Genomic DNA, 27,174 nt, shown 5'->3' with positions numbered 1-27,174 from the left:
GGCTGTTTACAAAAGTAAATGTCTGTGGACACAGACGGTCAAACGTATCCAAATCTGGATGGCCAATTTAGTGCAGTACACACTATACACCCACAAATTGTATATCGTGGGTTTAGGCCGACTATAATATCAGTACTGAGTCTGTACTGTGATGTCTCTAAGTTATCCTAGTACAACCCTATTCCCAGCAGTTGTTCTCTCTCACTGTTCTGTCTGTGGTCAGATTGCTAATGTATAAGAGAATACAGTGAATAAATGAACCAGATGTATTTTACAGTGGTGGCCATTTATGACTACTCCAAGGACAAGGAGGACGAGCTGTCCTTCATGGAGGGCTCCATCATCTACATCATCAAGAAGAACGATGATGGTTGGTACGAGGGCGTCTGCAACGGCGTCACCGGCCTCTTCCCCGGCAACTACGTAGAGTCCATCATGCACTACACAGACTAAGGGCGGACATTTTGAATGAGAAAAAAACGCCAAGATGTTACCAAAAAAAACAACCATTTTGAATCAAGTGCTGTGTTTAGTATTTGAAACGACAAGGTAGGTTTTAGTAAGATGTTGGCTTTTTTTTGGGGGGGGGCAACTCTTATCCACACAGCAACATATACATTTTACTTTCACAGACACACATAGAAAAAAAAGAATAAATCAAACATAAAGAAGTGCATTAGGACATGACCGAATGTTTGTTTTTGTCCAAATCGCAGATGTTAAGAAGCGAAATAGTCTATTTACTATGCTATATGATGAAAGGGAGGGGTGGGGAGCCGGGCCAAGGGACCAGGAATAGGGGCCAGGGGACATCAAAGGGGAATACTGAGTGTTGAAGTCAAAAAGAACTGAACGTGATTTTTCTTATTTCTGGTGATGTTTTGTTTTTGTTATATAACTTGTATATACTGTAACGTGTGAAGCTGGCAGTTGGTTTGCCAGTAGTGTGTTCTACTTGTGAGGTTGTTGTTTTTCATCGCCGTCTTTTGATTGGTCAACAGCAAGCCAAGTTGTGCCAGATACAGATGGTTTAACTCAATCATATTTTGTCGTTGTGTTTCGGGTATTATTTTATTTTTCTCTTTTAGTGCCATTTCTACCCTAGGCTCGGCCAATTGTCACTTGATAAGAATGTTGTTGTTGTTTGTGGAAAACAAAGTGTATCTTACTTATTTTTTATGCTGTCAGGCCACTGTAGAAAATGGTTCCTGAAATGTGCTTTGCTTCAAATGGCAAACGTCAAGAAACGGATTATTGTACTTTTGTTCCACCATGGTTCCATTGTGTTAGAATGTCTGCTTAGTTCTCCATGGCTTTTTATACGACTTCAATTTATACGGTTTTGATTTGCAACAACCGGGTTGCGTTCAGGTTATCCGACCGTTGCGTTATCTTTTTTTCCAAGTTATATCATCCTGAGTTTTGTCAGTGGGGTCTGGATAGGTGCTTATCTTTGGTGCTTGGTAACAAGTATCACCTTCCATTAGCAACACAACCTCAAAAACAAGGACGCCGGGCTAATCAAAGAACGGTATAGGCTGCTAGCCTACCTATTGAGCAGTACAGGGTGATTTGTAACGATGCTAAATGTTCAATCTTGAACGTACCCTTGCTCTATCCTTTCTATCACAGTGGATGTAGACAATTTAGCAGTGCATTGTTATCTCAAAATGTACTGAAACGATTGTCTTAAAAAAAAGAAGACACATTTGTGCCACACGTTTATGATGAAGTCGTATTCCACACACATTTCAGTGCATCGTAATACACAACTTTCTTGCAAACATGACATGATGCTATCTATGACTGAATACAGTTTATGATGAAATACTTCCATGCAAAGATGTAGGCTGCTTGTGGTCGGATGTACATACCGCTTACGTACTGACGTTCGAGGTTTATTTGTCATGAGCCATCAGTAATGTTAAGAACAGGTTATGGTGATGACACTATGAAGTAGACATGGCGTACAGACAAAGGGATGTTCAAGCTTGCCACGTGCAGACTGTGTAATGCCAACATAATCAACATGAACAGTATTCAACCTCAATGTATGCATGATTGCATGAATACATCAACAACAACAAAAAAAACATTTCATTTTTTTATTGTGAATAATAATTTGCCACTACATCCAGTTATTGATTGTACTTTTAACTCTTCCATCAGAGGTCAATTTTGTGAGAAACAACTTTTTTCTACCTAAGCATTTCCAGCACTGCAATTGATTGTTTTGAAAGACTCTGTCTGAGACCGCCGGTCATGGTTTGGTAGCAGTTTGGATTTTGATTTATTTATATTTTCCTATAAAAATATTATTAGACAACCACTATGTTTATCACTAAAAGGTGAAACATTTCGGGGCTCCACAGCACAATGCGCCTTGATTTGATGTCTGTTTTATTAGATGAAATGTGGAAAAAAGTGTATCTGTAACTTGACTGTTCATGGGAACAGAATGTGATATTTCTCGTCTCGTCTCTTGGGGCTCTATCCAATCTGGAAAGCGGAAGCGTTACAAATGCCGTAATAGATATTGAAAGGGAATCTCTGATTGAGCCGATAATATGCAGTGTTTTGCTGTGAATGCCGTCTCCGATTGAGCCGATATATGCAGTGCTTATCGTGAATGGCGTCATCGCTAAAGTGAGAACATTGCCTTCTTGCTGTAAAGCTGAACTTCTGCGATGTGGATCGAATAGAGCCCCTGGTTTGTATATATAATGTGTTCATTTACATTTATGTACAGTCTTTTTTGTAATAAACAGCTCACCGAAACAACACATGCAGCTGGTCTTTGGTGGGGGATTTCTCTTTGGGACAGTTAAAGAAGAGGGAAGAGTGGTAGTCCTCTGTATCTCAGTTGATAGAGTATGGAGCTTGCAATACCAAGATAGTGGGTTTGATTCCCGGGACCACTCGTACATTAAAATGTACGCATGCGTGACTGTAAGTCGCTTTGGATAAAAGTGTCAGCTAAATGGAATCTAAATCTAAATGGAATCTTATTATTAAGAGCATTGGACATCCAATTAGTTTCTATGGCGTTTTGACAAACAATTTAACACCCAATAATACGACTCAATATACACACACACAAACACACACACACACACACACACGACTTAGCCACTTCATTGCAACACACTATCCATAGCAACTCTACATCACAGTTTTTCATTGAAGTAAGGTCAATGACCAACAGTAAAGTTAATTGTCAACTAACAGATAGTAACAGGAGTTTGCATGGTAGACATGAAGCACAACGCCAAAGAGATGTCCATCTGTCCGTCAGCATGTAATAAATACTATAGGAATTGATCGGGCTTAGCCACTTATGTCTGTGTCTGTGTTGATAAAGCTTCATACCAACATGCTCTACATCTTCATCAGGTTGCAATTACAACATGGCTTTACTGTGGTTAACTTAGGTTTGAATAATTCTGACTTATTACATAAATAATACAATTCATATACATAAATAACCCAAGAACATGCATCGTGGGGTTGGGTTCAATGCGGAAGACACATTTCAGTTGAATGCATTCAGTTGTGCAACTGACTAGGTTATCCCCCCTTTCCCATCAGTCGCTGGTTTGGAAATGTCTCCACTGCATTGCGTTGTCCAATCATATCTCGTCAGATCAGTTACTTAAAGAAGGAGGGAAGAAAGGAAGAATGCATTTTGAAGTATTGGAGCAGTGCCTGTCACCTCCCGAGGTGCTATTTCTTAAAAGCATCGCTCTGGTCCATGAACACTGGGCCTGTCTGTCTGTAGGTAGGTAGGTTGAGAACGTCCTCGACAGAAGTCATGGGTGAGTGGGCGGAGCTCTATCCCTAGACCCCAGAGCCCCACCCAGGAGGGGGCGGGGGAATAAAATCTGGGGGCGGTTCAGAGAGGTCGTCCTGATCAGGATGTCCATTGGCCCTCACTGTTGCTGAGGAAAGGAAAATAAATATATTATTTAGAGTGTGTGTGTGTGCCGTGTGTGTGTGTGTGTGTGTGTGTGTGTGTGTGTGTGTGTGTGTGTGTGTGTGTGTGTGTGTCACCTATGTGCCCAGTAGAATGTGTGGGAGGGCTGGAGAAGGGCAGACTGGTCACATGCAGAGTGGAGGTGGTGGTTAAGGCTCTCCTCATTGCCTTCTGATAGTTGTGATACAGGGTGGCCCCATACTAAACAAAGATAGATACGGGTAGGTACACATGAGAGTAAAGGGTCAGAGTAAAGGGTATGAGTAGAGTAAAGGGTCAGAGTAAAGGGTATGAGTAGAGTAAAGGGTATGAGTAAAGGGTCAGAGTAAAGGGTATGAGTAGAGTAAAGGGTCAGAGTAAAGGGTATGAGTAGAGTAAAGGGTCAGAGTAAAGGGTATGAGTAGAGTAAAGGGTCAGAGTAAAGGGTATGAGTAGAGTAAATGGTCAGAGTAAAGGGTATGAGTAGAGTAAAGGGTATGAGTAGAGTAAAGGGTCAGAGTAGAGTAAAGGGGTAAGAGTAGAGTAAAGTGTATGAGTAGAGTAAAGGGTCAGAGTAGAGTAAAGGGTCAGAGTAGAGTAAAGGGTATGAGTAGAGTAAAGGGGTAAGAGTAGAGTAAAGGGTATGAGTAGAGTAAAGGGTATGAGTAGAGTAAAGGGTATGAGTAAAGTCTAACCTTGGCTACTCTGATGGAGTTGACCCAGAGGGAGAGAGTGTGCTCATCGTCACAACACAGGAACCTGATGTACTGGGACTCCTTCTGGATCTGAGGATGCTTCAGGGCAAGACCAGAACATATTGTATTGATGGTAATCAATGCACCTACAGCTAAATCTCCCATGCATGCAATGTCTGTCAGGAGAGACTGCATTGATGCTTGATGCAATACGTCTTTGTTCAAGGAGTCCAGTATTTATTTTTTTAGAAGTTCATCAACGAGCCTGCAGGAGGCGACCTATGATGGCGCTCCATGTGTACTTCACTAGCAATGGTAAGAACCTTCCTCAATCATGTTAAGAATGCATGAACATTCCCATACACCCAAAATAAATGGTGAGTAAAAAAAATAAAAGGTCCCTAATTTGAACCATAACTTTTTTGCCTGTTTTAAATCAAATCCCTTATTTGAAGATACACTTTTTTTGTCACACCAACTTTTTGCCTCTAGAAAATAGTGTCCAAAACAGAAATGGATTCAGCTCGTATGTTGCCGTTATAAACCGTGCCGTGGAAATATAAGCTCAAGTGCAAGGTAACAGTTAGGAACTCGACTTCCGGTGATGTACCTTTAAAAACAAATCATTGTCAGACATGGTTCTGACTTATTATAACTGACCTATGACCTACTATAACTGACCTATGACTTATTGTAACAGACCTATTGTAACTGACCTATTGTGACCTATTATAACTGACCTATTGTAACTGACCTATTATAACTGCCTTATTGTAACTGACCTATTATAACTGACCTATTATAACTGACTTATTATAACTGACCTATTGTGACCTATTATAACTGACCTATTATAACTGACTTATTATAACTGACCTATTATAAATGACTTATTATAACTGACCTATTATAACTGACTTATTATAACTGACCTATTGTGACCTATTATAACTGACCGATTGTGACCTATTATAACTGACTTATTATAACTGACCTATTGTGGCCTATTATGACTGACCTATTAATACTGGCCTATTATAACTGGCCTATTGTAACTGACATATTGTAACTGACCCATTTATAACTGACTTATTGTAACTGACCTATTATAACTGACCTATTGTGACCTATTGTAACTGACCTATTGTAACTGACATATTGTAACTGACCTATTGTAACTGATCTATTGTGACCTATTATAACTAACCTATTGTGACCTATTATAACTAACCTAGTATAACTGGCCTACTGTAACTGACATATTGCGGCCTATTATAACTGACCTATTATAACTGACCTATTGCGACCTATTATAACAGACTTATTGTAACTGACCTATTATAACTGACCTATTATAACTGACTTATCGTAACTGGACTATTGCGGCCTATTATAACTTAACTATTATAACTGGCCTAATGTAACTGACCTATTGCAACCTATTATAACTGACTTATTGTAACTGACCTATTATAACTGGCCTATTATAACTAACCTATTGTGACCTATTATAACTGACCTATTATAACTGACCTATTGCAACCTATTATAACTGACTTATTGTAACTGACCTATTATACTTGCCTATTATAACTAACCTATTGTGACCTATTATAACTGACCTATTATAACTGACCTATTGTGACCTATTATATCTGACCTATTGTAACTGACATATTGTAACTGACCTATTGTAACTGATCTATTGTGACCTATATAACTAACCTATTGTGACCTGTTATAACTAACCTAGTATAACTGGCCTATTGTAACTGACCTATTGCGACCTATTGTAACTGACCTATTGTGACCTATTATAACTAACCTATTGTGACCTATTATAACTAACCTAGTATAACTGGCCTATTGTAACTGACCTATTGCGACCTATTATAACTGACCTATTATAACTGACCTATTATAACTGACCTATTGCAACATATTATAACGGACTTATTGTAACTGACCTATTATAACTGCCCTATTATAACTGACTTATCGTAACTGACCTATTGCGGCCTATTATAACTGAACTATTATAACTGACCTTTTATAACTGGCCTATTATAACTGACCTAATGTAAGTGACCTATTGTAACCTATTTTAACTGACCTATTATAACTGGCCTATTATAACTAACCTATTGTGACCTATTATAACTGACCTATTATAACTGACTTATTGTAGCTGACCTATTATAACTGAACTATTGCAACCTATTATAACTGACCTATTGTGACCTATTAATACTGGCCTATTATAACTGGCCTATTGTAACTGACATATTGTAACTGACCTATTGTGACCTATTATAACTAACCTATTGTGACCTATTTTAACTGACCTATTATAACTGGCCTATTATAACTAACCTATTGTGACCTATTATAACTGACCTATTAAAACTGACCTATTGCGGCCTATTGTAACTGACCTATTGTAACCTATTATAACTGACCTATTGTAACTGACCTATTGTAGCTGACCTATTGTGACCTATTAAAAATAACCTATTGTGACCTATTATAAATAACCTAGTAAAACTGGCCTATTGTAACTGACCTATTGCGGCCTATTATAACTGACCTATTATAACTGACTTATTGTAACTGACCTATTATAACTGACCTATTATAACTGACATATTGTAACTGACCTATTATAACTGAGCTATTGCAACTGACCTATTGTGACGTATTGTAACTGACCTATTGTAACTGACCTATTGTAACTGACCTATTATAACGGACCTATTGTGACTGACCTATTATAACTGACCTAGTATAACTGGCCTATTGTAACTGACCTATTATATTTGACCTATTATAACTGACTTATTGTAACTGGCCTATTAAGGGCCTATTATAACTGAACTATTATAACTGACCTATTTTAACTGGACTATTATATCTGACCTAATGTAACTGACCTATTGTAACCAATTTTAACTGACCTATTGTAACTGACCTATTATAACTAACCTATTGTGACCTATTATAATTGACCTATTGTAACTGACCTATTGTAGCTGACCTATTGTGACCTATTATAACTAACCTATTGTGACCTATTATAACTAACCTAGTATAACTGGCCTACTGTAATTGACCTATTGCAACCTATTATAACTGACCTATTATAACTGACTTATTGTAACTGACCAATTATAACTGACCTATTATAACTGACCTATTATAACTGACCTATTGTAACTGACCTATTATAACTGAGCTATTGCAACTGTCCTATTGTGACGTATTGTAACTGACCTATAGTAACTGACCTATTGTAACTGACCTATTGTAACTGACCTATTGTAACTGACCTATAGTAACTGACCTATTATAACTGACCTATTGTAACTGACCTATTGTAACTGACCTATTGTAACTGACCTATTATAACTGACCTATTATAACTGACCTATTGTGATGTATTGTAACTGACCTATTGTAACTGACCTATTGTAACTGACCTATTATAACTGACCTATTATAACTGACCTATTATAACTGACCTATTGTGATGTATTGTAACTGACCTATTATAGCTAACCTATTATAACTGACCTACTGTAACTGACCTATTGTAACTGACCTATTATAACTGACCTATTGTAACTGACCTACTGTAACTGACCTATTATAACTGACCTATTGTAACTGACCTATTGTAACTGACCTACTGTAACTGACCTATTATAACTGACCTACTGTAACTGACCTATTATAACTGACCTACTGTAACTGACCTATTATAACTGACCTATTGTAACTGACCTACTGTAACTGACCTATTATAACTGACCTACTGTAACTGACCTATTATAACTGACCTATAACTGACCTATTGTAACTGACATACTGTAACTGACCTATTATAACTGACCTACTGTAACTGACCTATTATAACTGACCTACTGTAACTGACCTATTATAACTGACCTATTGTAACTGACCTACTGTAACTGACCTATTATAACTGACCTACTGTAACTGACCTATTATAACTGACCTATAACTGACCTATTGTAACTGACCTATTGTAACTGACCTATTGTAACTGACCTATTATAACTGACCTATTGTAACTGACCTATTATAACTGACCTATTGTGATGTATTGTAACTGACCTATTATAACTGACCTATTATAACTGACCTATTGTAACTGACCTATTGTAACTGACCTATTGTAACTGACCTATTGTAACTGACCTACTGTAACTGACCTATTGTAACTGACCTATTGTAACTGACCTACTGTAACTGACCTATTGTAACTGACCTATTATAACTGACCTATTGTAACTGACCTATTATAACTGACCTATTGTACCTGACCTACTGTAACTGACCTATTATAACTGACCTATTGTGATGTATTGTAACTGACCTATTATAACTGACCTATTATAACTGACCTATTGTAAGTGACCTATTGTAACTGACCTATTATAACTGACCTATTGTAGCTGACCTATTATAACTGAACTATTGCAACCTATTATAACTGACCTATTGTGACCTATTAATACTGGCCTATTATAACTGGCCTATTGTAACTGACATATTGTAACTGACCTATTGTGACCTATTATAACTAACCTATTGTGACCTATTTTAACTGACCTATTATAACTGGCCTATTATAACTAACCTATTGTGACCTATTATAACTGACCTATTAAAACTGACCTATTGCGGCCTATTGTAACTGACCTATTGTAACCTATTATAACTGACCTATTGTAACTGACCTATTGTAGCTGACCTATTGTGACCTATTAAAAATAACCTATTGTGACCTATTATAAATAACCTAGTAAAACTGGCCTATTGTAACTGACCTATTGCGGCCTATTATAACTGACCTATTATAACTGACTTATTGTAACTGACCTATTATAACTGACCTATTATAACTGACATATTGTAACTGACCTATTATAACTGAGCTATTGCAACTGACCTATTGTGACGTATTGTAACTGACCTATTGTAACTGACCTATTGTAACTGACCTATTATAACGGACCTATTGTGACTGACCTATTATAACTGACCTAGTATAACTGGCCTATTGTAACTGACCTATTATATTTGACCTATTATAACTGACTTATTGTAACTGGCCTATTGCGGCCTATTATAACTGAACTATTATAACTGACCTATTTTAACTGGACTATTATATCTGACCTAATGTAACTGACCTATTGTAACCAATTTTAACTGACCTATTGTAACTGACCTATTATAACTAACCTATTGTGACCTATTATAATTGACCTATTGTAACTGACCTATTGTAGCTGACCTATTGTGACCTATTATAACTAACCTATTGTGACCTATTATAACTAACCTAGTATAACTGGCCTACTGTAATTGACCTATTGCAACCTATTATAACTGACCTATTATAACTGACTTATTGTAACTGACCAATTATAACTGACCTATTATAACTGACCTATTATAACTGACCTATTGTAACTGACCTATTATAACTGAGCTATTGCAACTGTCCTATTGTGACGTATTGTAACTGACCTATAGTAACTGACCTATTGTAACTGACCTATTGTAACTGACCTATTGTAACTGACCTATTGTAACTGACCTATTGTAACTGACCTATAGTAACTGACCTATTATAACTGACCTATTGTAACTGACCTATTGTAACTGACCTATTGTAACTGACCTATTATAACTGACCTATTATAACTGACCTATTGTGATGTATTGTAACTGACCTATTGTAACTGACCTATTGTAACTGACCTATTATAACTGACCTATTATAACTGACCTATTATAACTGACCTATTGTGATGTATTGTAACTGACCTATTATAGCTAACCTATTATAACTGACCTACTGTAACTGACCTATTGTAACTGACCTACTGTAACTGACCTATTATAACTGACCTATTGTAACTGACCTACTGTAACTGACCTATTATAACTGACCTATTGTAACTGACCTATTGTAACTGACCTACTGTAACTGACCTATTATAACTGACCTACTGTAACTGACCTATTATAACTGACCTACTGTAACTGACCTATTATAACTGACCTATTGTAACTGACCTACTGTAACTGACCTATTATAACTGACCTACTGTAACTGACCTATTATAACTGACCTATAACTGACCTATTGTAACTGACCTACTGTAACTGACCTATTATAACTGACCTACTGTAACTGACCTATTATAACTGACCTACTGTAACTGACCTATTATAACTGACCTATTGTAACTGACCTACTGTAACTGACCTATTATAACTGACCTACTGTAACTGACCTATTATAACTGACCTATAACTGACCTATTGTAACTGACCTATTGTAACTGACCTATTGTAACTGACCTATTATAACTGACCTATTGTAACTGACCTATTATAACTGACCTATTGTGATGTATTGTAACTGACCTATTATAACTGACCTATTATAACTGACCTATTGTAACTGACCTATTGTAACTGACCTATTGTAACTGACCTATTGTAACTGACCTACTGTAACTGACCTATTGTAACTGACCTATTGTAACTGACCTATTGTAACTGACCTACTGTAACTGACCTATTATAACTGACCTATTGTAACTGACCTATTATAACTGACCTATTGTACCTGACCTACTGTAACTGACCTATTATAACTGACCTATTGTGATGTATTGTAACTGACCTATTATAACTGACCTATTATAACTGACCTATTGTAAGTGACCTATTGTAACTGACCTATTATAACTGACCTATTGTAACTGACCTATTGTAACTGACCTACTGTAACTGACCTATTGTAACTGACCTATTATAACTGACCTATTGTAACTGACCTATTATAACTGACCTATTATAACTGACCTATTGTAACTGACCTACTGTAACTGACCTATTGTAACTGACCTATTATAACTGACCTATTGTAACTGACCTATTATATTTGACCTATTGTACCTGACCTACTGTAACTGACCTATTATAACTGACCTATTGTGATGTATTGTAACTGACCTATTATAACTGACCTATTATAACTGACCTATTGTAGCTGACCTATTATAACTGACCTATTGTAACTGACCTATTGTAACTGATCTATTCTAACTGACCGGTGATACATCTTCTAAAATGTTCTTACTTGTTAACAGTTACAGGTCAGTCGGACTAATATAAGTCCATTCTTGTGAACTACATTAAACTACATTCACTTCCTTACTGGTTGACCTTACCATGAGAACCATCACTATCATCAACTTAGCTGTTCATTTCCTGAAAATATGAAACAGAGATAACAGAGGTAACGGAGATAACAGAGATAACATAGGTAACAGAGATAACATAGGTAACAGGTAACAGAGATAATAGAGGCAACATAGATAACAGAGGTAACAGAGGTAACAGAGGTAACGGAGATAACAGAGATAACATAGGTAACAGAGATAACATAGGTAACAGGTAACAGAGATAAGAGGCAACATAGATAACAGAGACAACAGAGATAACAGAGGTAACAGAGATAACAGAGGTAACAGAGATTACATAGGTAACAGAGATAACAGAGATAACAGAGATAACATAGGGATAGATCTTGGGCTCCTGAGTGGTGCAGCGATCTAAGGAACTGCCTCTCAGTGCTCAATGCGTCACTACAGACACCCTGGTTCAAATCCAGGCTGTATCACAACCGGCCGTGATTGGGAGTCCCATAGGGCAGCGCACAATTGGCCCAGCATCTTCCTGGTTTGGCTGGTGTAGGGCATCATTGTAAATCATATTTTTTTCTTAACTGACTTGCCTAGTTAAATAAAGGTTAAATAAAAATTAAAGTTTAAAAAAATAGGATAGTAGAAAAAGCGCAAACTCCTCCCATCCGGCGCTCCAAGCAGGCTTAAGTAAACAAAGCTCAAAGTAGTAGAAAGATTTCAAGTAGTATTTCAACCCAGAGAGAACATTGGGGTTGAGTGGTGAATTTTAGTTGCAAACTAAGTACCATCAGACACAGCTCTACCCAGCTGCAAGGTTCTAAGTACCCAGCATGTGTCAGACCTGCCCCCACTTCAACCAACTGACACCTCACTACCCCTGCTGTCATTCTTTGTCTGAGAAAATTATATTCTCGGTCGGGGAAATGTTCCTTATTAAAAAGCCTCTTGATGACTTACAGGTCGTTTAAGTTGATAACTGTCTGTCTGTCTGTCTCTGTCTGTCTGTCTGATTGTCTGTCTGCTTCTCTCTTTCTCTCTCTCTCTCATTCTCTCGTTCTCTCTCATTTCTCTTTCTCTCTTGACACCTCACTCCCCCTGCTTTCATTCTTTTTCTGTCTCTCTCGCTGTCTCTGTCTCTCGCTCTTTATGTTTCTCTCTCCATTTAACTTTTTCTCCCTTTCTCTCTCTTTCGCTCTTCTCTCCCTGCTCTGTCTCTCCCTGTCTCTCTCTTTCTCGACCTGTCTCTCTGTCTCTGTCTCCTTCTCTCTCTCTCTCTGTCTCTCTTTCGTTCCTCATAATAGATAGTGATCTCTGATGGACCACACTAAACTATAGCATCATCCACGTCAGATGTCGGTGTGTGGTGGCGTCGTGGCAATGTGTTATAGTAGACACAATAGGACACAACTTCCTGTTAACATTTTTTATATTTAAACATGCAAACATTCAAATGTTTGTTGCCTTGCTGGCCCTCAAAACTTTGCATTTGTCTTGTATTGCAAACCATGCAGGGCCGAGCACGCCCCCATCCTCATTGACAGGGCTTAGTGGAGCAGGTAGAGAGCTTCAAGTTCCTCGGTGTTCACATCATGGTCCACACACAACAAGACAGTCGTGAAGAGGGCACGACAACGCCTCTCCCTGCTGAGGAGGCTGAGTTAACCCCCACAATCACTCCATTACAATGTCACTGACCCTGTGCTTCTTTCAGCCTGTCAAAAGTGTGTGTGTGTGTGTGTGTGTGTGTGTGTGTGTGTGTGTGTGTGTGTGTGTGTGTGTCTTACCTCATCTGTTACCTCAAGGTGTTGATGGGAGAAGAAAAATAAATGAATAACCGTCATGCTATTGTTTCCTCTGAAGTGGATGGCCTACCTTGAGGATGAAGCAGAAGTCAGTGGGTGCTTTGTACTTCTGTTTGTAATCAGTGGTGGTGTAGATGTTGACTTTGTCAAACTGAAGGAAGCACGCCAGGTCCCTGGATGTCTGCCAAGGGAGAAAAACATTAAAAAACCTGGACAAGTAGAATGCAGTTCATATGGATCATATTACTGAAGATGCAGTAAGTTATTAAGGATTTCTTACAGCACTGTTTTAGTGGGAAATGTCCCAATATGAAGGAATGAATGTAGACGTCCTCACTAATAAAAAAATAAAAAAACTGGTTTACCTCAGTTCTATGTAGAAACAACATGTATAGGTCTCTGTAAAAGTTTAGAAATGGCCTGTAATACTGTATATCAAAAATACTTTCTATGTTTGGACAAGATGTTTACGGGTTCTTGCTGGACGTTGATGGTTATTATGTCACTTGCTGTACCTTTGTCTTTCCTTTAGGCACATAGTATATCCCAGAAGCTCTGAGCAGGAAGTAGCGACGTTTCCACGATTTCTTCCTGTCCTCCCTCAGATACAGCGGCCCCTCCAGGTCTGGGACGATGACAGACGGACCCTCAAAATGTTCCTGGATTGAGACGTTTAAAATCAGGTGTGTGTGGAAGTGTTTGAGGGTTTTGGATAAATCTGATTTGCTCTAGAGGAAGGAGAACTCCTTCAATAAAAATATTAGTACAGTGAATGTGTTTATTAAATAAGCTACAGAATCCTCTATTGGTGTGTTTGTGATGATAACTCACCTTTAGCAGAAGTTCCTTATGGCATTCTTTTATCTCATTCATAAATTGTTTATGTTTCTTCCATAGGTAGAATATCTTGGAGGTGAAAAGACAATGTTAGATTAAAAAAACAAACAGAAAAAAACACCTTATGGAACGGAGGGGACTGTGAAGCAACACAAACATTGGCACACACACACACACACACACACACGCACACGCACACGCACACGCACACGCACACGCACACGCACACGCACACGCACACGCGCACACGCACACGCACACGCACACGCACACACACACACACACACACACACACACACACACACACACGCACACGCACACGCACACGCACACACACACACACACACACACACAATAACATACACACTATACATACACATGGATTTAGTTCTGTAAATATGTGGTAGTGGTGGAGTAGGGGCCTGAGGGCACACAGTGTGTTGTGAAATCTGTCAATGTATTGTAATGTTTTAAAATAGTATAAACTGCCTTAATTTTGCTGGACCCCAGGAAGAGTAGCTGCTGTTTTGGCAGGAACTAATGGGGATCCATAATAAATACAAATATAAATGTCAGCACAGGGATATCAATAATGGAACTAAAACACAGAGCTTGGCTGCCAGTTTGTCTACTATAACTAACTCTTTCATTTGGTAAAAAGTTGTCAAAAATAGAGACATATGTAGCAACCGTGCAACATACCATTTCACTGTTAAATTAGAAAGCAAAGTTCACTGTTTTGTGTGACCTCTGGGCCATGGTCATAAGGGCAAGCAACAGTAAATGTTTTAAAACATTTTGCAACAGAAAACACAAATTGACATTTGTTTTTGGTGAAGTTCAAGTAGTTTCCTCCCTGTTTCAATAGATGTTATTCCGTTTAGTGCCGAATCAATACTTCCCAGGTCTCTCCTGTAGTCACCTGGGGGTCTTTGAAGAGGAGATATTTGTTGGGTCTCAGAAGGAAAAGGACTTTGTTTTCACTGTCTCGTGTCCATGCAGAAAGAGGCTCCACCAGATATTCATGGTCTTCAAACCCCCTTTCTGTATTGAGAAAAAAAATAGGAACTTCAATTGCTTTCTGAAAATGATGTACATTAAATCATGCTGTACAATATCATATCTTAAATCATACCACTAATACTTTGACTGCACTTGACTGAACTTGCTCGGTGCAATGGAACCAATGGAAGTCTAAAAAGTACAAACCCGACACCCAACTGCCATTTCAGTCAGGCTCAATCAAACGCTCAAAGTATTTGACAGAAACAAATGCTAGTTGAACCCAGGTCTGGTGTGTGAGCCTCACCAGCCTGCAGCTCAGGGTTGGTCTCACACAGGCTCCAGTCCACGCTGCAGTCGCAGTGGGTCTTCTCAAACAGATTATCCAGCACATCCCTCACCGTCTGTCTCTCGTCCACCATCAGTGTCTTGGAGCTGCCATCGTTCATCATCACCTTGACCACCAACTACAAGGATGTACATAGGAACAACCATAGACATATAAGTATTTATTGGGTAACACTCAATATGGCCACCGGTTCACCCATCACAGATCATTGACTTGAAGGGGGATAGCCATTCTAGTCATTATATTTCTATGTAAAGAGCATCTCACAATGATTACTAGAGTGATGTGCATCTACACCCCCCTCCGTATGTATTTGGACAATAAAGCTAACATGTTAAATGTGTCTCTATAACCCAGCATTTTGGATTTGAGATCAAATGTTTCATAATAGAAAATGTCACCTTTAATTTTAATTTTTTTTTTTTATACATGTCTGTTTCACAGTTTAGAAATGACAGCACTTTATGTACCTAGTCACCTCCATTTTAAGATGTCATAAGTATTTGGACAGATTTGACTTATTTGTGTAAAGTAACCAAAAGTTTAGTATTTGGCCACATATCCCTTGCACCCAATGACTTCATCAAGCTTGTGACTTGACAAACTTGTTGGATGCATTTACGGCATGTTTTGGTTGTGTTTTCGGATGATGTTTTGGTTGTGTTTCAGATGATGTTTCGGATGTGTTTCGGATGATGTTTTGGATGTGTTTCGGATGATGTTTTGGATGTGTTTCGGATGATGTTTTGGTTGTGTTTCGGTGTGTTTCGGTTGAGATTTTGGATGTGTTTCGGATGATGTTTTGGTTGTGTTTCGGATGATGTTTTGGTTGTGTTTCGGTTGATGTTTTGGTTGTGTTTCGGATGATGTTTTGGTTGTGTTTCGGATGATGTTTCGGATGTGTTTCAGATGATATTTTGGTTGTGTTTCTGTGTGTTTCGGTTGATGTTTTGGTTGTGTTTCGGATGGTGTTTTGGTTGTGTTTCGGATGATGTTTTGGATGTGTTTCGGATGATGTTTTGGTTGTGTTTCGGATGATGTTTTGGATGTGTTTCGGATTAAGTTTTGGATGTGTTTCGGATGTGTTTCAGATGATATTTTGGTTGTGTTTCGGATGATGTTTTGCCCAATAGGACGTGAAATGAAAGGTTACATTCTGGATCGTTGCCTCATATGAACCATTTGATCTCCAATCCGAAATGCTGCAGTATAGAGCTGTTATTTACAATTTTAGCATCACTGTCCAAATACATATGGAGAGGAGTATAATATATCATGTATATCACTGTGGGGTTTGGAGGAAAACACCTACACTTACACCTAGTAAGTGTTTTCCTCCAAACCCCACAGTGATATACATGATATATTATAGCCGGTTTAATGAAATTAACCCAATGTACCTTCTTAACTTTGGCTTCTTTTAGCTTCTCCAGTGCCAGCTTGATTTTGTCGGCTTTGGCTTGTGCTTCAGCCTCTCCCTGGAAAAATGAAGGTATAATGTTTAATTAAAAGAGCAAGAGTGTAAAGCAGTGCTACCTTTTACTGTATATCGGAAGTAAATAGCTACAAAAACAGAAAGGTTAAAATGCCTTGATATACCGAAATATAAATAACTGCAGAACACAAGGGCCTGATGTTGTGTACCCCTGCATTTATAACATAAATAGTTATGTGTTCTTGCCTGAGACCTGAAGACTTACATTAGCTCCCCTGGCTAATGCCTAGCTTTTAGCTCTGAGGGCTAACAGTCTTGTGGTGAGCAGGAAACCCGCGTTCAGTCACACATTACATCGTACAGTATATCTATGGGAAGTTACCGCTAGCAGTGGTCCAGAGGGTTCAGGAGGGAGAGAGGAGGAGGAGGAGGGGATAGGTGCTTGGACATGTTGTTGCGGGGTGTAGAGGCCAGACTTGTGCTGTTGTGTGTGGACATGTCCCATCTTGGCTGCATTCAGTGTCTCCTCTGTCTCCGTCAAATCTGACCCCAGATCAGCCATCAGAGCGTCAAGGTCGTGATCCTCGAGCTCATTTAGAGATTCTACCAGAGAGGAAGATGAAAATTAGAGGAGGTAGGGTTTATCTGATCAAAAGGGGTTGTGAGTAAATGTGACAACACAACTACTTCCCTTCTAATGAATTATTTTACAAGTCTAGCTCGTGTACTAGTCAAATGTGCTTAGTAAGGTTGTTATTGACAAGCAAGGCTGGAAATACATTTACAGTATGTCACATGCATCAACTCTAGAGATAACATTTCTACTGTTTGATGACCTAGTGTTGCTGGTGTTTTTCACCTTTCAAATCTGTGAACCCAATAGAGAAGTTGTTTTCTATCTGTGAACTGCTGGATGACACTTCTGCGGAGTCCGTTTCATACCCAAGACTCTGTCAAGACAAAGGTTTCAGATGAAGAGTTTGAATACAGATATTTTAGGACATGAACAGACAGGAATTGTATGTTTTACATACACTCTTACAAAAAATGGTTCCAAATGGTTTCTTCGGCTGTCCCCATAGGAGAACCTTTTTTGGTTCCAGGTTGAACCCTTTTTGGTTCCAGGTAGAACTCTTTTGAGTTCCATGTAGAACCCTCTGTGGAATTCAAAAGGGTTCTTCCTGGAATCCTAAAAGGGTTCTTCAAAGGGTTCTCCTTCGGGGAGGTTCTAGATAGCACCTTTTTTTCTAAGAGTGTAGAGAACACTCCAACAATGTTTGCAGCATTTGTAAATTAATTCTAAGAAAGCCCTCTAGAAAAACATTCCGTTTTTTTTTTTTTCTTCAAGGACGTTCTGGGTAGCCATGCTTATAAGCTGTGTGGAACACAGTCAGAATTCAGACCTTGTATTTTTTTTATGTCAAATAGAAAGATAACAGAAATAAAAAGAAGAAAGCTATAATTCTGCACTACGGCAATGATGTGATGTCAGAGAGAAACTGATTATTAAAGATGTAATGCAATGTTTTAATAAACATCCCCAGCAGGCAACACCAGTAATTATATATCTTAAACAGTCTATAGAAGTGTGCGACCTGCATATGATCTCCCCTGGAACACATGAAACCTGATGAATGTAGAGACAAACATCTGTTTTCATGTTCAAAGCCACGCTCAATTAAACCTTTAACCCTTTGAGTCATTGGGTAGCAAACCATGGATGGATTCTGAGGTCTGATTAGCCTACATGCTCCCAGGCAATAACCCAAATTATGTATAAATCCAATCATGGCCATAATTGGATTACATTTGATCCTCTTAAATTCAGGAAGAATGATTATTCAAATAAAAATGGTTTTCTTCCTAATTTGGAAAAGACCCTGTTAGACAGTGACACATTTGTGGTTCTCCATATGAGGTTTAATTGACCCATTATGTAGTGTACGATTTTAATGTATTGCCATTTAGGACCACTCCTGTCCTTAGATCTACATTCATTAAAAGGGAAGATCCATATTTTACAACTTGATGTTAGATGGTTCCTCACCCTGAAAGTAGTCTATGGGCCTGGAGAATATGTAATCCATGTTTTTAACTGCCACTACAAACTTCAGCTAACTTTATCTAACGCAATCAGTTGAAAATCAATGGAAGGGATTTGGCAGCGTCAAACCCGATATTGAGTTAATTCGGTTCTTTTTTTAAATGTATATGCCTTGTTTGTCCCTATCACTTTCGTTGATGTTTAGCTAGCGGTGGCTTAAGTTAGCTGAAGTTTGTCATGGCTGTTTAAAGAAAACCCAGCCATGGATTATAGTTTCTCCCGGTCTGTAGACTACTTTGGGCTCCCAAGTGGCGCAGCGGTCTAAGGCACTGCATCTCAGTGCAAAAGGTGTCACTGCAGTCCCTGGTTTGAATCCAGGGACTGGATCTGGCCAAGAATGGGAGACCCATAGGGCAGTGCACAATTGGGCTGGGGTAAGACTGTTATTGTAAATAAGAATATGTTCTTAACTGGCTTACCTAGTTTAAATAAAGGTACTAAAAATCTAACGTTAAGGTGTAAAATACTGAAATGTCCCTTTAAGAGGAGTTTAATGCATGGCATACAATGCACATACTTTAGGCCTAAGCCAGTATTCTATTTGTGTCAAAATGTTTCGTCTGGCTACATACATAATAGTGTCATGGAGGACCAAAAGTGCTTGAGGACATCTTCATCCTACGATGACCTTAAAATCAGTGCGTCCATTACTCAAACCAGATGATTTTACTTCTCATCATTCACTTAATAAATCAACATCTTCTCTACATTAATTTAAAAAAGAATACATTGGAAATGAAAAGGCTAATTTCCAGCTGTAGTCCTTGGGTTAAAAACCGCTACAGTCTCAATAAAAAAAAAAAAAAAATTTAACACAGCTGCTGATTTTTCTGATGAATCATGGGAAGTGTAGTTTATAAATAAGAGTGGTCCCAGTGATAACTTACCTGTGATAGGAGGTCCATCTCTCCCAGCAGGTCAGTGAACATGGCGTCTATGTCCTCCATCTGTTACAGAGAACAAGCAGCAGTTCTTTAAAAACAAATGGCTACACGCAAGAAGACGATCAATGAGCCCAACCAGTGTAGACTGCTGAGGGGAGGACGCCTTATTATAATGGCTGAAACGGCGTGAATGGAATGGCATCGAACACATGGAAACCATGTTTAATATCATTACCACGAGCCCATCCTCCCCAATTAAGGTGACCACCAACTTCCTGTGAGCCGTGACATCATTGGAGTTGACAGAGAATAGCCCTACTCAACCAAAGCCACTTCAACTTGTAAAATCTTAATTAAAGGGATAATTTCAGCTAAATTGCATGAATGCAGTCTATGGACAAGGAAAGGCTGTAATTCCATCCTTGGTTTTTACTGACACCAACTGCTAATATTAGCATTTTTCTAACCGAAAAAACGATGTAAGTGAATGGTACCTAGTTAGCATGTTTTAAATGCCCATAGTGGCACAGAGACTCTACAAAGTGCTTCCATGTTGCTTGTACTTTGAGAGGTGGACACATTTTTATTAGAGGCTACCAGACAAGAGTTGCTTTTAAAGGTCCAATGCAGCTGTTTTTATCTCAATATCAAATCCTCTCTGGGTAACAATGAAGTACCTTACTGTGATTGTTTTCAATTAAAATGGTCAAAACGAATAAAAAATAGCTTCTTAGGAAAATAGCGTTTGAGCAGGGAGGAGAAAACTGAAAACTAGCTGTTATTGGCAGAGAGGTTTAGAACTCTCTTTCTTATTGGTCGATTAACTAATTTACCGTCTGGTGATGTCAAACTCAATCCCACTCTGCAGTAGCAGAGAGAACAGTCTATAACTGTGCTGGAGTCTTTGACCATTTTTAGGGCCTTCCTGTGACACCGCCTGGTATAGAGTTCCTGGTATAGAAGTTTTGCCTCAGTGATGTACTGGGCCGTATGCATTACCCTCTGTAGCGCCTTGCGGTTGGATGCCATACCAGGCGGTGATGCAGCCAGTCAGGATGGTGCAGCTTTATAACTCTTTGAGGATAATTGTCCTCTTCACGACTGTGTTGGTGTATTTGGTCCATGATAGGTCCTTAGTGATGTGGACACAGGAACTTGAAGCTCTTGACCCTCTCCACTATAACCCTGAATGGGGGAGTGATCGGCGATCCGTTTGCTGTAATCCACGATAAACTCCTTTGCCTTGCCCACGTTGAGAGAGGTTATTGTCTGGGCACCACATTGCAAGGTCTCTGACCTCCTCCCTATAAGCCATCTCCTCGTTGTCAGTGATCAGGCCTACCACCGTCGTGTCGTCGGCAAACTTAATGATGGTGTTGGAGTCGTGCGCAGCCACGCAGTCATGGGTGAACAGGGAGTAAAGGAGGGGACTAAGTATGCACCCGAGGGGCCCCCGGGTTGAGGGCCAGCATGGCGGATGTGTTGTTGCCTACTCTCATCACCTGGGGGCGGCCCATCAGGAAGTCCAGGATCCAGTTGCAGAAGGAGGTGTTCAGTCCCAGGCTCCTTAGCTTAGTGATGAGCATTGAGGGCACTATGGGGTTGAACGTGGAGCTGTAGTCAATTAGGTGTTCCTTTTGACCAGGTGGGAAAAGGCAGTGTGGAGTGCAAAATAATTGCCGTCATCTATGGATTTGTTGGGACGGTATGTGAATTGGAGTGGATCCAGTGTTTCTGGGATGATGGCAAGCCCTGACACATCCAATGAGTACCTCTGTCCAGTGTGTGTTCTTTTACACATCTTAATCTTTTCTTTTTATTAGTCAGTCTGAGATATGTCTTTTTCTTTGTCACTCTGCCTAGAAGGCCAGCATCCAGGAGTCGCCTCTTCACTGGTGACGTTGAGACTGGTGTTTTGCGGGTACTGTTTAATGAAGCTGCCAGTTGAGGACTTGTGAGGCGTCTGTTTCTCAAACTAGACACTAATGTACTTGTCCTCTTGCTCAGTTGTGCACCGCTCCTCTTTCTATTCTGGTTAGAGCCAGTTTGTGCTGATCTGGGAAGGGAGTAGTACACAGCATTGTACTAGATCTTCAGTTTCTTGGCAATTTCTTCCATGGGATAGCCTTAATTTCTCAGAACAAGAATAGACTGACGAGTTTTAGAGGAAAGGCCTTTGTTTTTGGCCATTTTGAGCCTGTAATCAAACTCACAAATGCTGATGCTCTAGACTAGTTGAGTATCTAAAGGCCAGTTTGAATGGTTATTTAAAACAGCACAACAGTTTTCAGCTGTGCTAACATAATTGCAAAGGGGTTTTCTAATGATCAATTAGCCTTTTAAAATGATAAACCTGGATTAGCAGTCACCCTCGAAGCATCGTGGATGGTTCCGACATTGAATATGTGGACACCTATAAGTACCTAGGTGTCTGGCTAGACTGTAAACTCTCCTTCCAGACTCATATCAAACATCTCCAATCGAAAATCAAATCAAGAGTCGGCTTTCTATTCCGCAACAAAGCCTCCTTCACTCACGCCGCCAAACTTACCCTAGTAAAACTGACTATCCTACCGATCCTCGACTTCGGCGATGTCATCTACAAAATTGCCTCCAACACTCTACTCAGCAAACTGGATGCAGTTTATCACAGTGCCATCCGTTTTGTCACTAAAGCACCTTATACCACCCACCACTGCGACTTGTATGCTCTAGTCGGCTGGCCCTCGCTACATATTCGTCGCCAGACCCACTGGCTCCAGGTCATCTACAAGTCCATGCTAGGTAAAGCTCCGCCTTATCTCAGTTCACTGGTCACGATGGCAACACCCATCCGTAGCACGCGCTCCAGCAGGTGTATCTCACTGATCATCCCTAAAGCCAACACCTCATTTGGCCGCCTTTCGTTCCAGTACTCTGCTGCCTGTGACTGGAACGAATTGCAAAATCCCTGAAGTTGGAGACTTTTATCTCCCTCACCAACTTCAAACATGTGCTATCTGAGCAGCTAACCGATCGCTGCAGCTGTACATAGTCTATTGGTAAATAGCCCACCCATTTTCACCTACCTCATCCCCATACTGTTTTTATTTATTTACTTTTCTGCTCTTTTGCACACCAATATCTCTACCTGTACATGACCATCTGATCATTTATCACTCCAGTGCTAATCTGCAAAATTGTAATTATTCGCCTACCTCCTCATGCCTTTTGCACACAATGTATATAGACTCCCCTTTTTTGTACTGTGTTATTGACTTGTTAATTGTTTACTCCATGTGTAACTCTGTGTTGTCTGTTCACACTGCTAAGCTTTATCTTGGCCAGGTCGCAGTTGCAAATGAGAACTTGTTCTTAACTAGCCTACCTGGTTAAATAAAGGTGAAATAAAAAATAAAAAAAATAATCGTTACCCATCGCTCCACAAAAACCGCGGCAGGGGAACTACTACTTCAAGGTCTCAGAGCAAGTGACATCACCGATTGAAACGCTATTTAGCGTGCACTGCTAACTAAGCTAGCCGTTTCACATCCGTTACACTCACCCCCCTTTTGACCTTCCTCCTTTTCCGCAGCAACCAGAGATCCGGGTCAACAGCATCAATGTAACAGTATAACTTTAGACCGTCCCCTCGCCCATACCCGGGCGCGAACCAGGGACCCTTTGCACACATCGACAACAGTCACCCTCAAAGCATCATTACCCATCACTCCACAAAAGCCACGGCCCTTGCAGAGCAAGGGGAACTACTACTTCAAGGTCTCAAAGCAAGTGATGTCACCGATTGAAACGCTATTTAGCGCCCACCGCTAACTAAGCTAGCCGTTTCACATCCGTTACACATATACATATGAGATGAGTAATTAGGTTATGTAAACATTATATTTTGTTTATGTCCATTACATGAAATCCAAATAAATATCCATTTTAATTACAGGTTGTAATAAAAAACACCAAGGGGGTGAATACTTTTGCAAGGCAGTGTAATTGGCCTCTGTACGCCTATGTAGATATTCCATTAAAAATAACCCGTTCCGGCTCCAATAGTCATTTACAACATTAACAATGTATTTCGGATTAATTTGATGTTATTTTAATGCACAAAACAATTGCCTATCTTTCAAAAACAAGGAAATTTCTAAGTGACCCCAAACTTTTGAATGGTGGTGTATAAAACACAGAGAAATCCTGTTTTTTTGACTGCACTAGACCTTTAAGACAGAGAGGCTATGCGGCACAATAAACCATCCCATAAGCAAAGTCTGATGCTCTTTCAGAGAGGCCTGTTCAGGTTAGCTACTGAGTTAATCCATATGGAGAATGGGGAGCGTTTATTGCCAACGTTAAGTAAAATATGCACCAGTACATGTGTAGCAGGCAGCTCTGGCCAAATGGATCATCTCTTCAAGTATTTCCTTTAGACAGGAGCACCGTCTCGCCAAAGGTGAGAGTCATTCTATCACCATAACTCGTATGAACATCGGAACAGCATAAGTAGACCATATGCAGGGACATATTGAGGATCCATAGTATGGAGTAAAGAATACATCTGAACCAAGTTTTGTTGGTCCAGATTAGAACTTTAGTAAATATTTATATAGTAACTTTCTTTGTCCACCCAGCATAGCTAACGCCTGAATAGTTCCACTCTATTCTGTTTCGCCAGACGAGTAAACAGACCATCCATTTAAGCTGTAATGAGGAACAGAAAGAGGGCTGCATGGGGTGACTATTGTTTCCATATGAATGTCAAAATGCTTGATGTAAAACAATGTGGGGTTTTTGTTCCAGATCCTGATTCTGCTATATTCTCTCTGACAGGACCTGTGTGTTTTTAATGGAGGGGGAAATAACAAACTTGGCATTGTGACATATCAAGGGGCTTGGAAACAACATGCTCCTCTCATGACACTCAGCTCCATCAATTCAACACAGCTTGGGAATGATGTGTCTAGTGCACAAGACTGCACGTTTAGATACTTCTCAAAAAAACTGTTTGACAAAGGCCCATCCACCCACCCATCCATCCATCCATCCATCCACCCACCCAGCCATCCATCCATCCATCCATCCATCCATCCATCCATCCACCCACCCATCCATCCACCCATCCAGCCAGCCAGCCAGCCAGCCAGCCATCCACCTTGCCACATACGCACCCAGCCACCCACCCAGCCATCCATCCATCCATCCATCCACCCACCCACCCAGCCATCCACCCACCCAGCCATCCACCTACCCAGCCACCCATCCACCCAGTCAGCCAGCCGCCCACCCAAATACCGACCCAGCCACCCACCCAGCCATCCAGCCACCTACCCAGCCACCCATCCACCCAGTCAGCCAGCCGCCCACCCAAATACCGACCCAGCCACCCACCCAGCCATCCAGCCACCCACCCACCCAGCCACCCATCCACCCAGTCAGCCAGCCACCCACCCAGCCATCCATCCACCCACCACCCAGCCATCCACCCATCCACCCAGTCAGCCAGCCGCCCACCCAAATACTGACCCAGCCACCCACCCAAATCCCAACCCAGCCACCCACGCACCAAGCCACCCACCCATCCAGCCACCCATCCAGCCACCCACCCAGCCAGCCACCCATCGACCTGATAGCTCATTGAAACAGACACATTAATAGATGTTCCACATCATCCTGTTCTAGCAAAGAGGCGCTTTCAGCTGCCACTGTAGTCCGTGGACATGTTACTTCTGCATTGACACATAAAGTGACACACTAAAGAACAGACAGACAGACAGACAGACTGACTGACAGACAGACAGAAAGGCCAACGCCTTATCAACAATGATTTATTGTGCAGAGAGAGAGAGATATAGTGCTTGTTGATAGTGACTGTAGGCTACATATGTTGAATGTTCTTGTGGTCAAATGCTCCCTCTGTTTTATAATTGTGACACACTAAAGAACAGACAGACAGACAGACAGACTGACTGACAGACAGACAGAAAGGCCAACGCCTTATCAACAATGATTTATTGTGCAGAGAGAGAGAGATATAGTGCTTGTTGATAGTGACTGTAGGCTACATATGTTGAATGTTCTTGTGGTCAAATGCTCCCTCTGTTTTATAATTGAATACATAAGCAATTACTGGCTGCTGCTGTAAAAAGGCATGTGTTTGCTTTAATTGGGCAATCTGGCATTCAATGGTTATCATTAATTATAAGTCCACAAAGGATGTACCAATCCCAGATTGCCTATTTAACCAAAGCTGATGTGTATGTTCAAGTATTTAACCCTAAACTGGCCAATGGGCTGTATTTGTGATAGTAATGTACTGTAGTAGCACATAACAATTTTAGCATGACATGAAAATGTTACAAGGCCAAATATGAGCAATTCAACATCGCATTAAGAGCAACCACGCCCTTATCTTTGGCAGTACCAGAAGAAGCATTAAACCTCAAACCTGGAAAGAGTGTAATTCCAGACTGTAAGATAACACAACAGACGATGACGCTACAAGTAAAGCGTCCATTCACAGACGTATTAAGTAAGCAAAGTCATCAAAGTCAAAGGACATACATTTCAAAGACAAACAAGATCCTGCCTAAAACAACCAAAGTGTTTACCTTTGTAGTCGAACGATCTCCCGGGTTACTCTCCAGTCAAAGAGGCAACGTTAGATATTGTATCTGTAGTTCTTGTGACTTAAAGTACATGTGCACCTTGCACACCTGGGTTTGATCTGGAACTTGTGTGAATACTGAGACTTGTCTGATCAGTGGGCTCTATTTCCTGTTCTGTGGGGAAGTTGACCTTCTCACTGTGGCATGACTCAGCAAAAGGCTTGGTTTGTACTGTATCTAAGCATGAGGTGGCTTTCTCTTCTTGTCT

General features: G+C 40.1%; 2 protein-coding genes across 7 annotated transcripts in view; one reads left to right on the top strand and one right to left on the bottom strand.

The window, feature by feature from the left end:
* Positions 1-2,789, top strand: part of LOC135558385 (abl interactor 1-like) — a 36,517-nt gene extending 33,728 nt beyond the window's left edge. For 4 of the 5 annotated variants that reach the window (XM_064992151.1, XM_064992149.1, XM_064992150.1 and 1 more), the window contains one exon: positions 278-2,789. In XM_064992151.1, the coding sequence (XP_064848223.1) occupies positions 278-453 (176 nt within the window). In that variant the 3' untranslated portion in view covers positions 454-2,789. The remainder of the gene's footprint in view (positions 1-277) is intronic. The other variant, XR_010458351.1, reaches the window with a different exon arrangement.
* Positions 2,092-27,174, bottom strand: LOC135558386 (amyloid beta A4 precursor protein-binding family B member 1-interacting protein-like). Of its 2 annotated transcripts, none has more exons than XM_064992153.1 (13): positions 26,910-27,174; positions 20,314-20,373; positions 18,182-18,272; positions 17,705-17,925; positions 17,288-17,365; positions 15,846-16,005; positions 15,459-15,580; positions 14,531-14,605; positions 14,215-14,358; positions 13,770-13,880; positions 4,648-4,746; positions 4,051-4,174; positions 2,092-3,932 (listed from the first exon to the last, which is right to left on the bottom strand). In XM_064992153.1, the coding sequence occupies exons 2-13, from the start codon at positions 20,371-20,373 to the stop codon at positions 3,838-3,840; spliced, it is 1,380 nt and encodes a 459-aa protein (XP_064848225.1). In that variant the 5' UTR covers positions 26,910-27,174; the 3' UTR covers positions 2,092-3,837. The 2 variants fall into 2 exon arrangements, with proteins under 2 accessions (XP_064848225.1, XP_064848224.1); XM_064992152.1 differs by having other exon boundaries at positions 2,092-3,938; positions 26,910-27,173.

Source organism: Oncorhynchus masou, chromosome 17 (genome assembly GCF_036934945.1).
Source record: "Oncorhynchus masou masou isolate Uvic2021 chromosome 17, UVic_Omas_1.1, whole genome shotgun sequence".
Classification (NCBI taxonomy): Eukaryota; Metazoa; Chordata; class Actinopteri; order Salmoniformes; family Salmonidae; genus Oncorhynchus; species Oncorhynchus masou.
The sequence above is the reverse complement of the archived record's forward strand: the minus strand, read 5'-3'. Positions and strand labels throughout refer to the sequence as shown.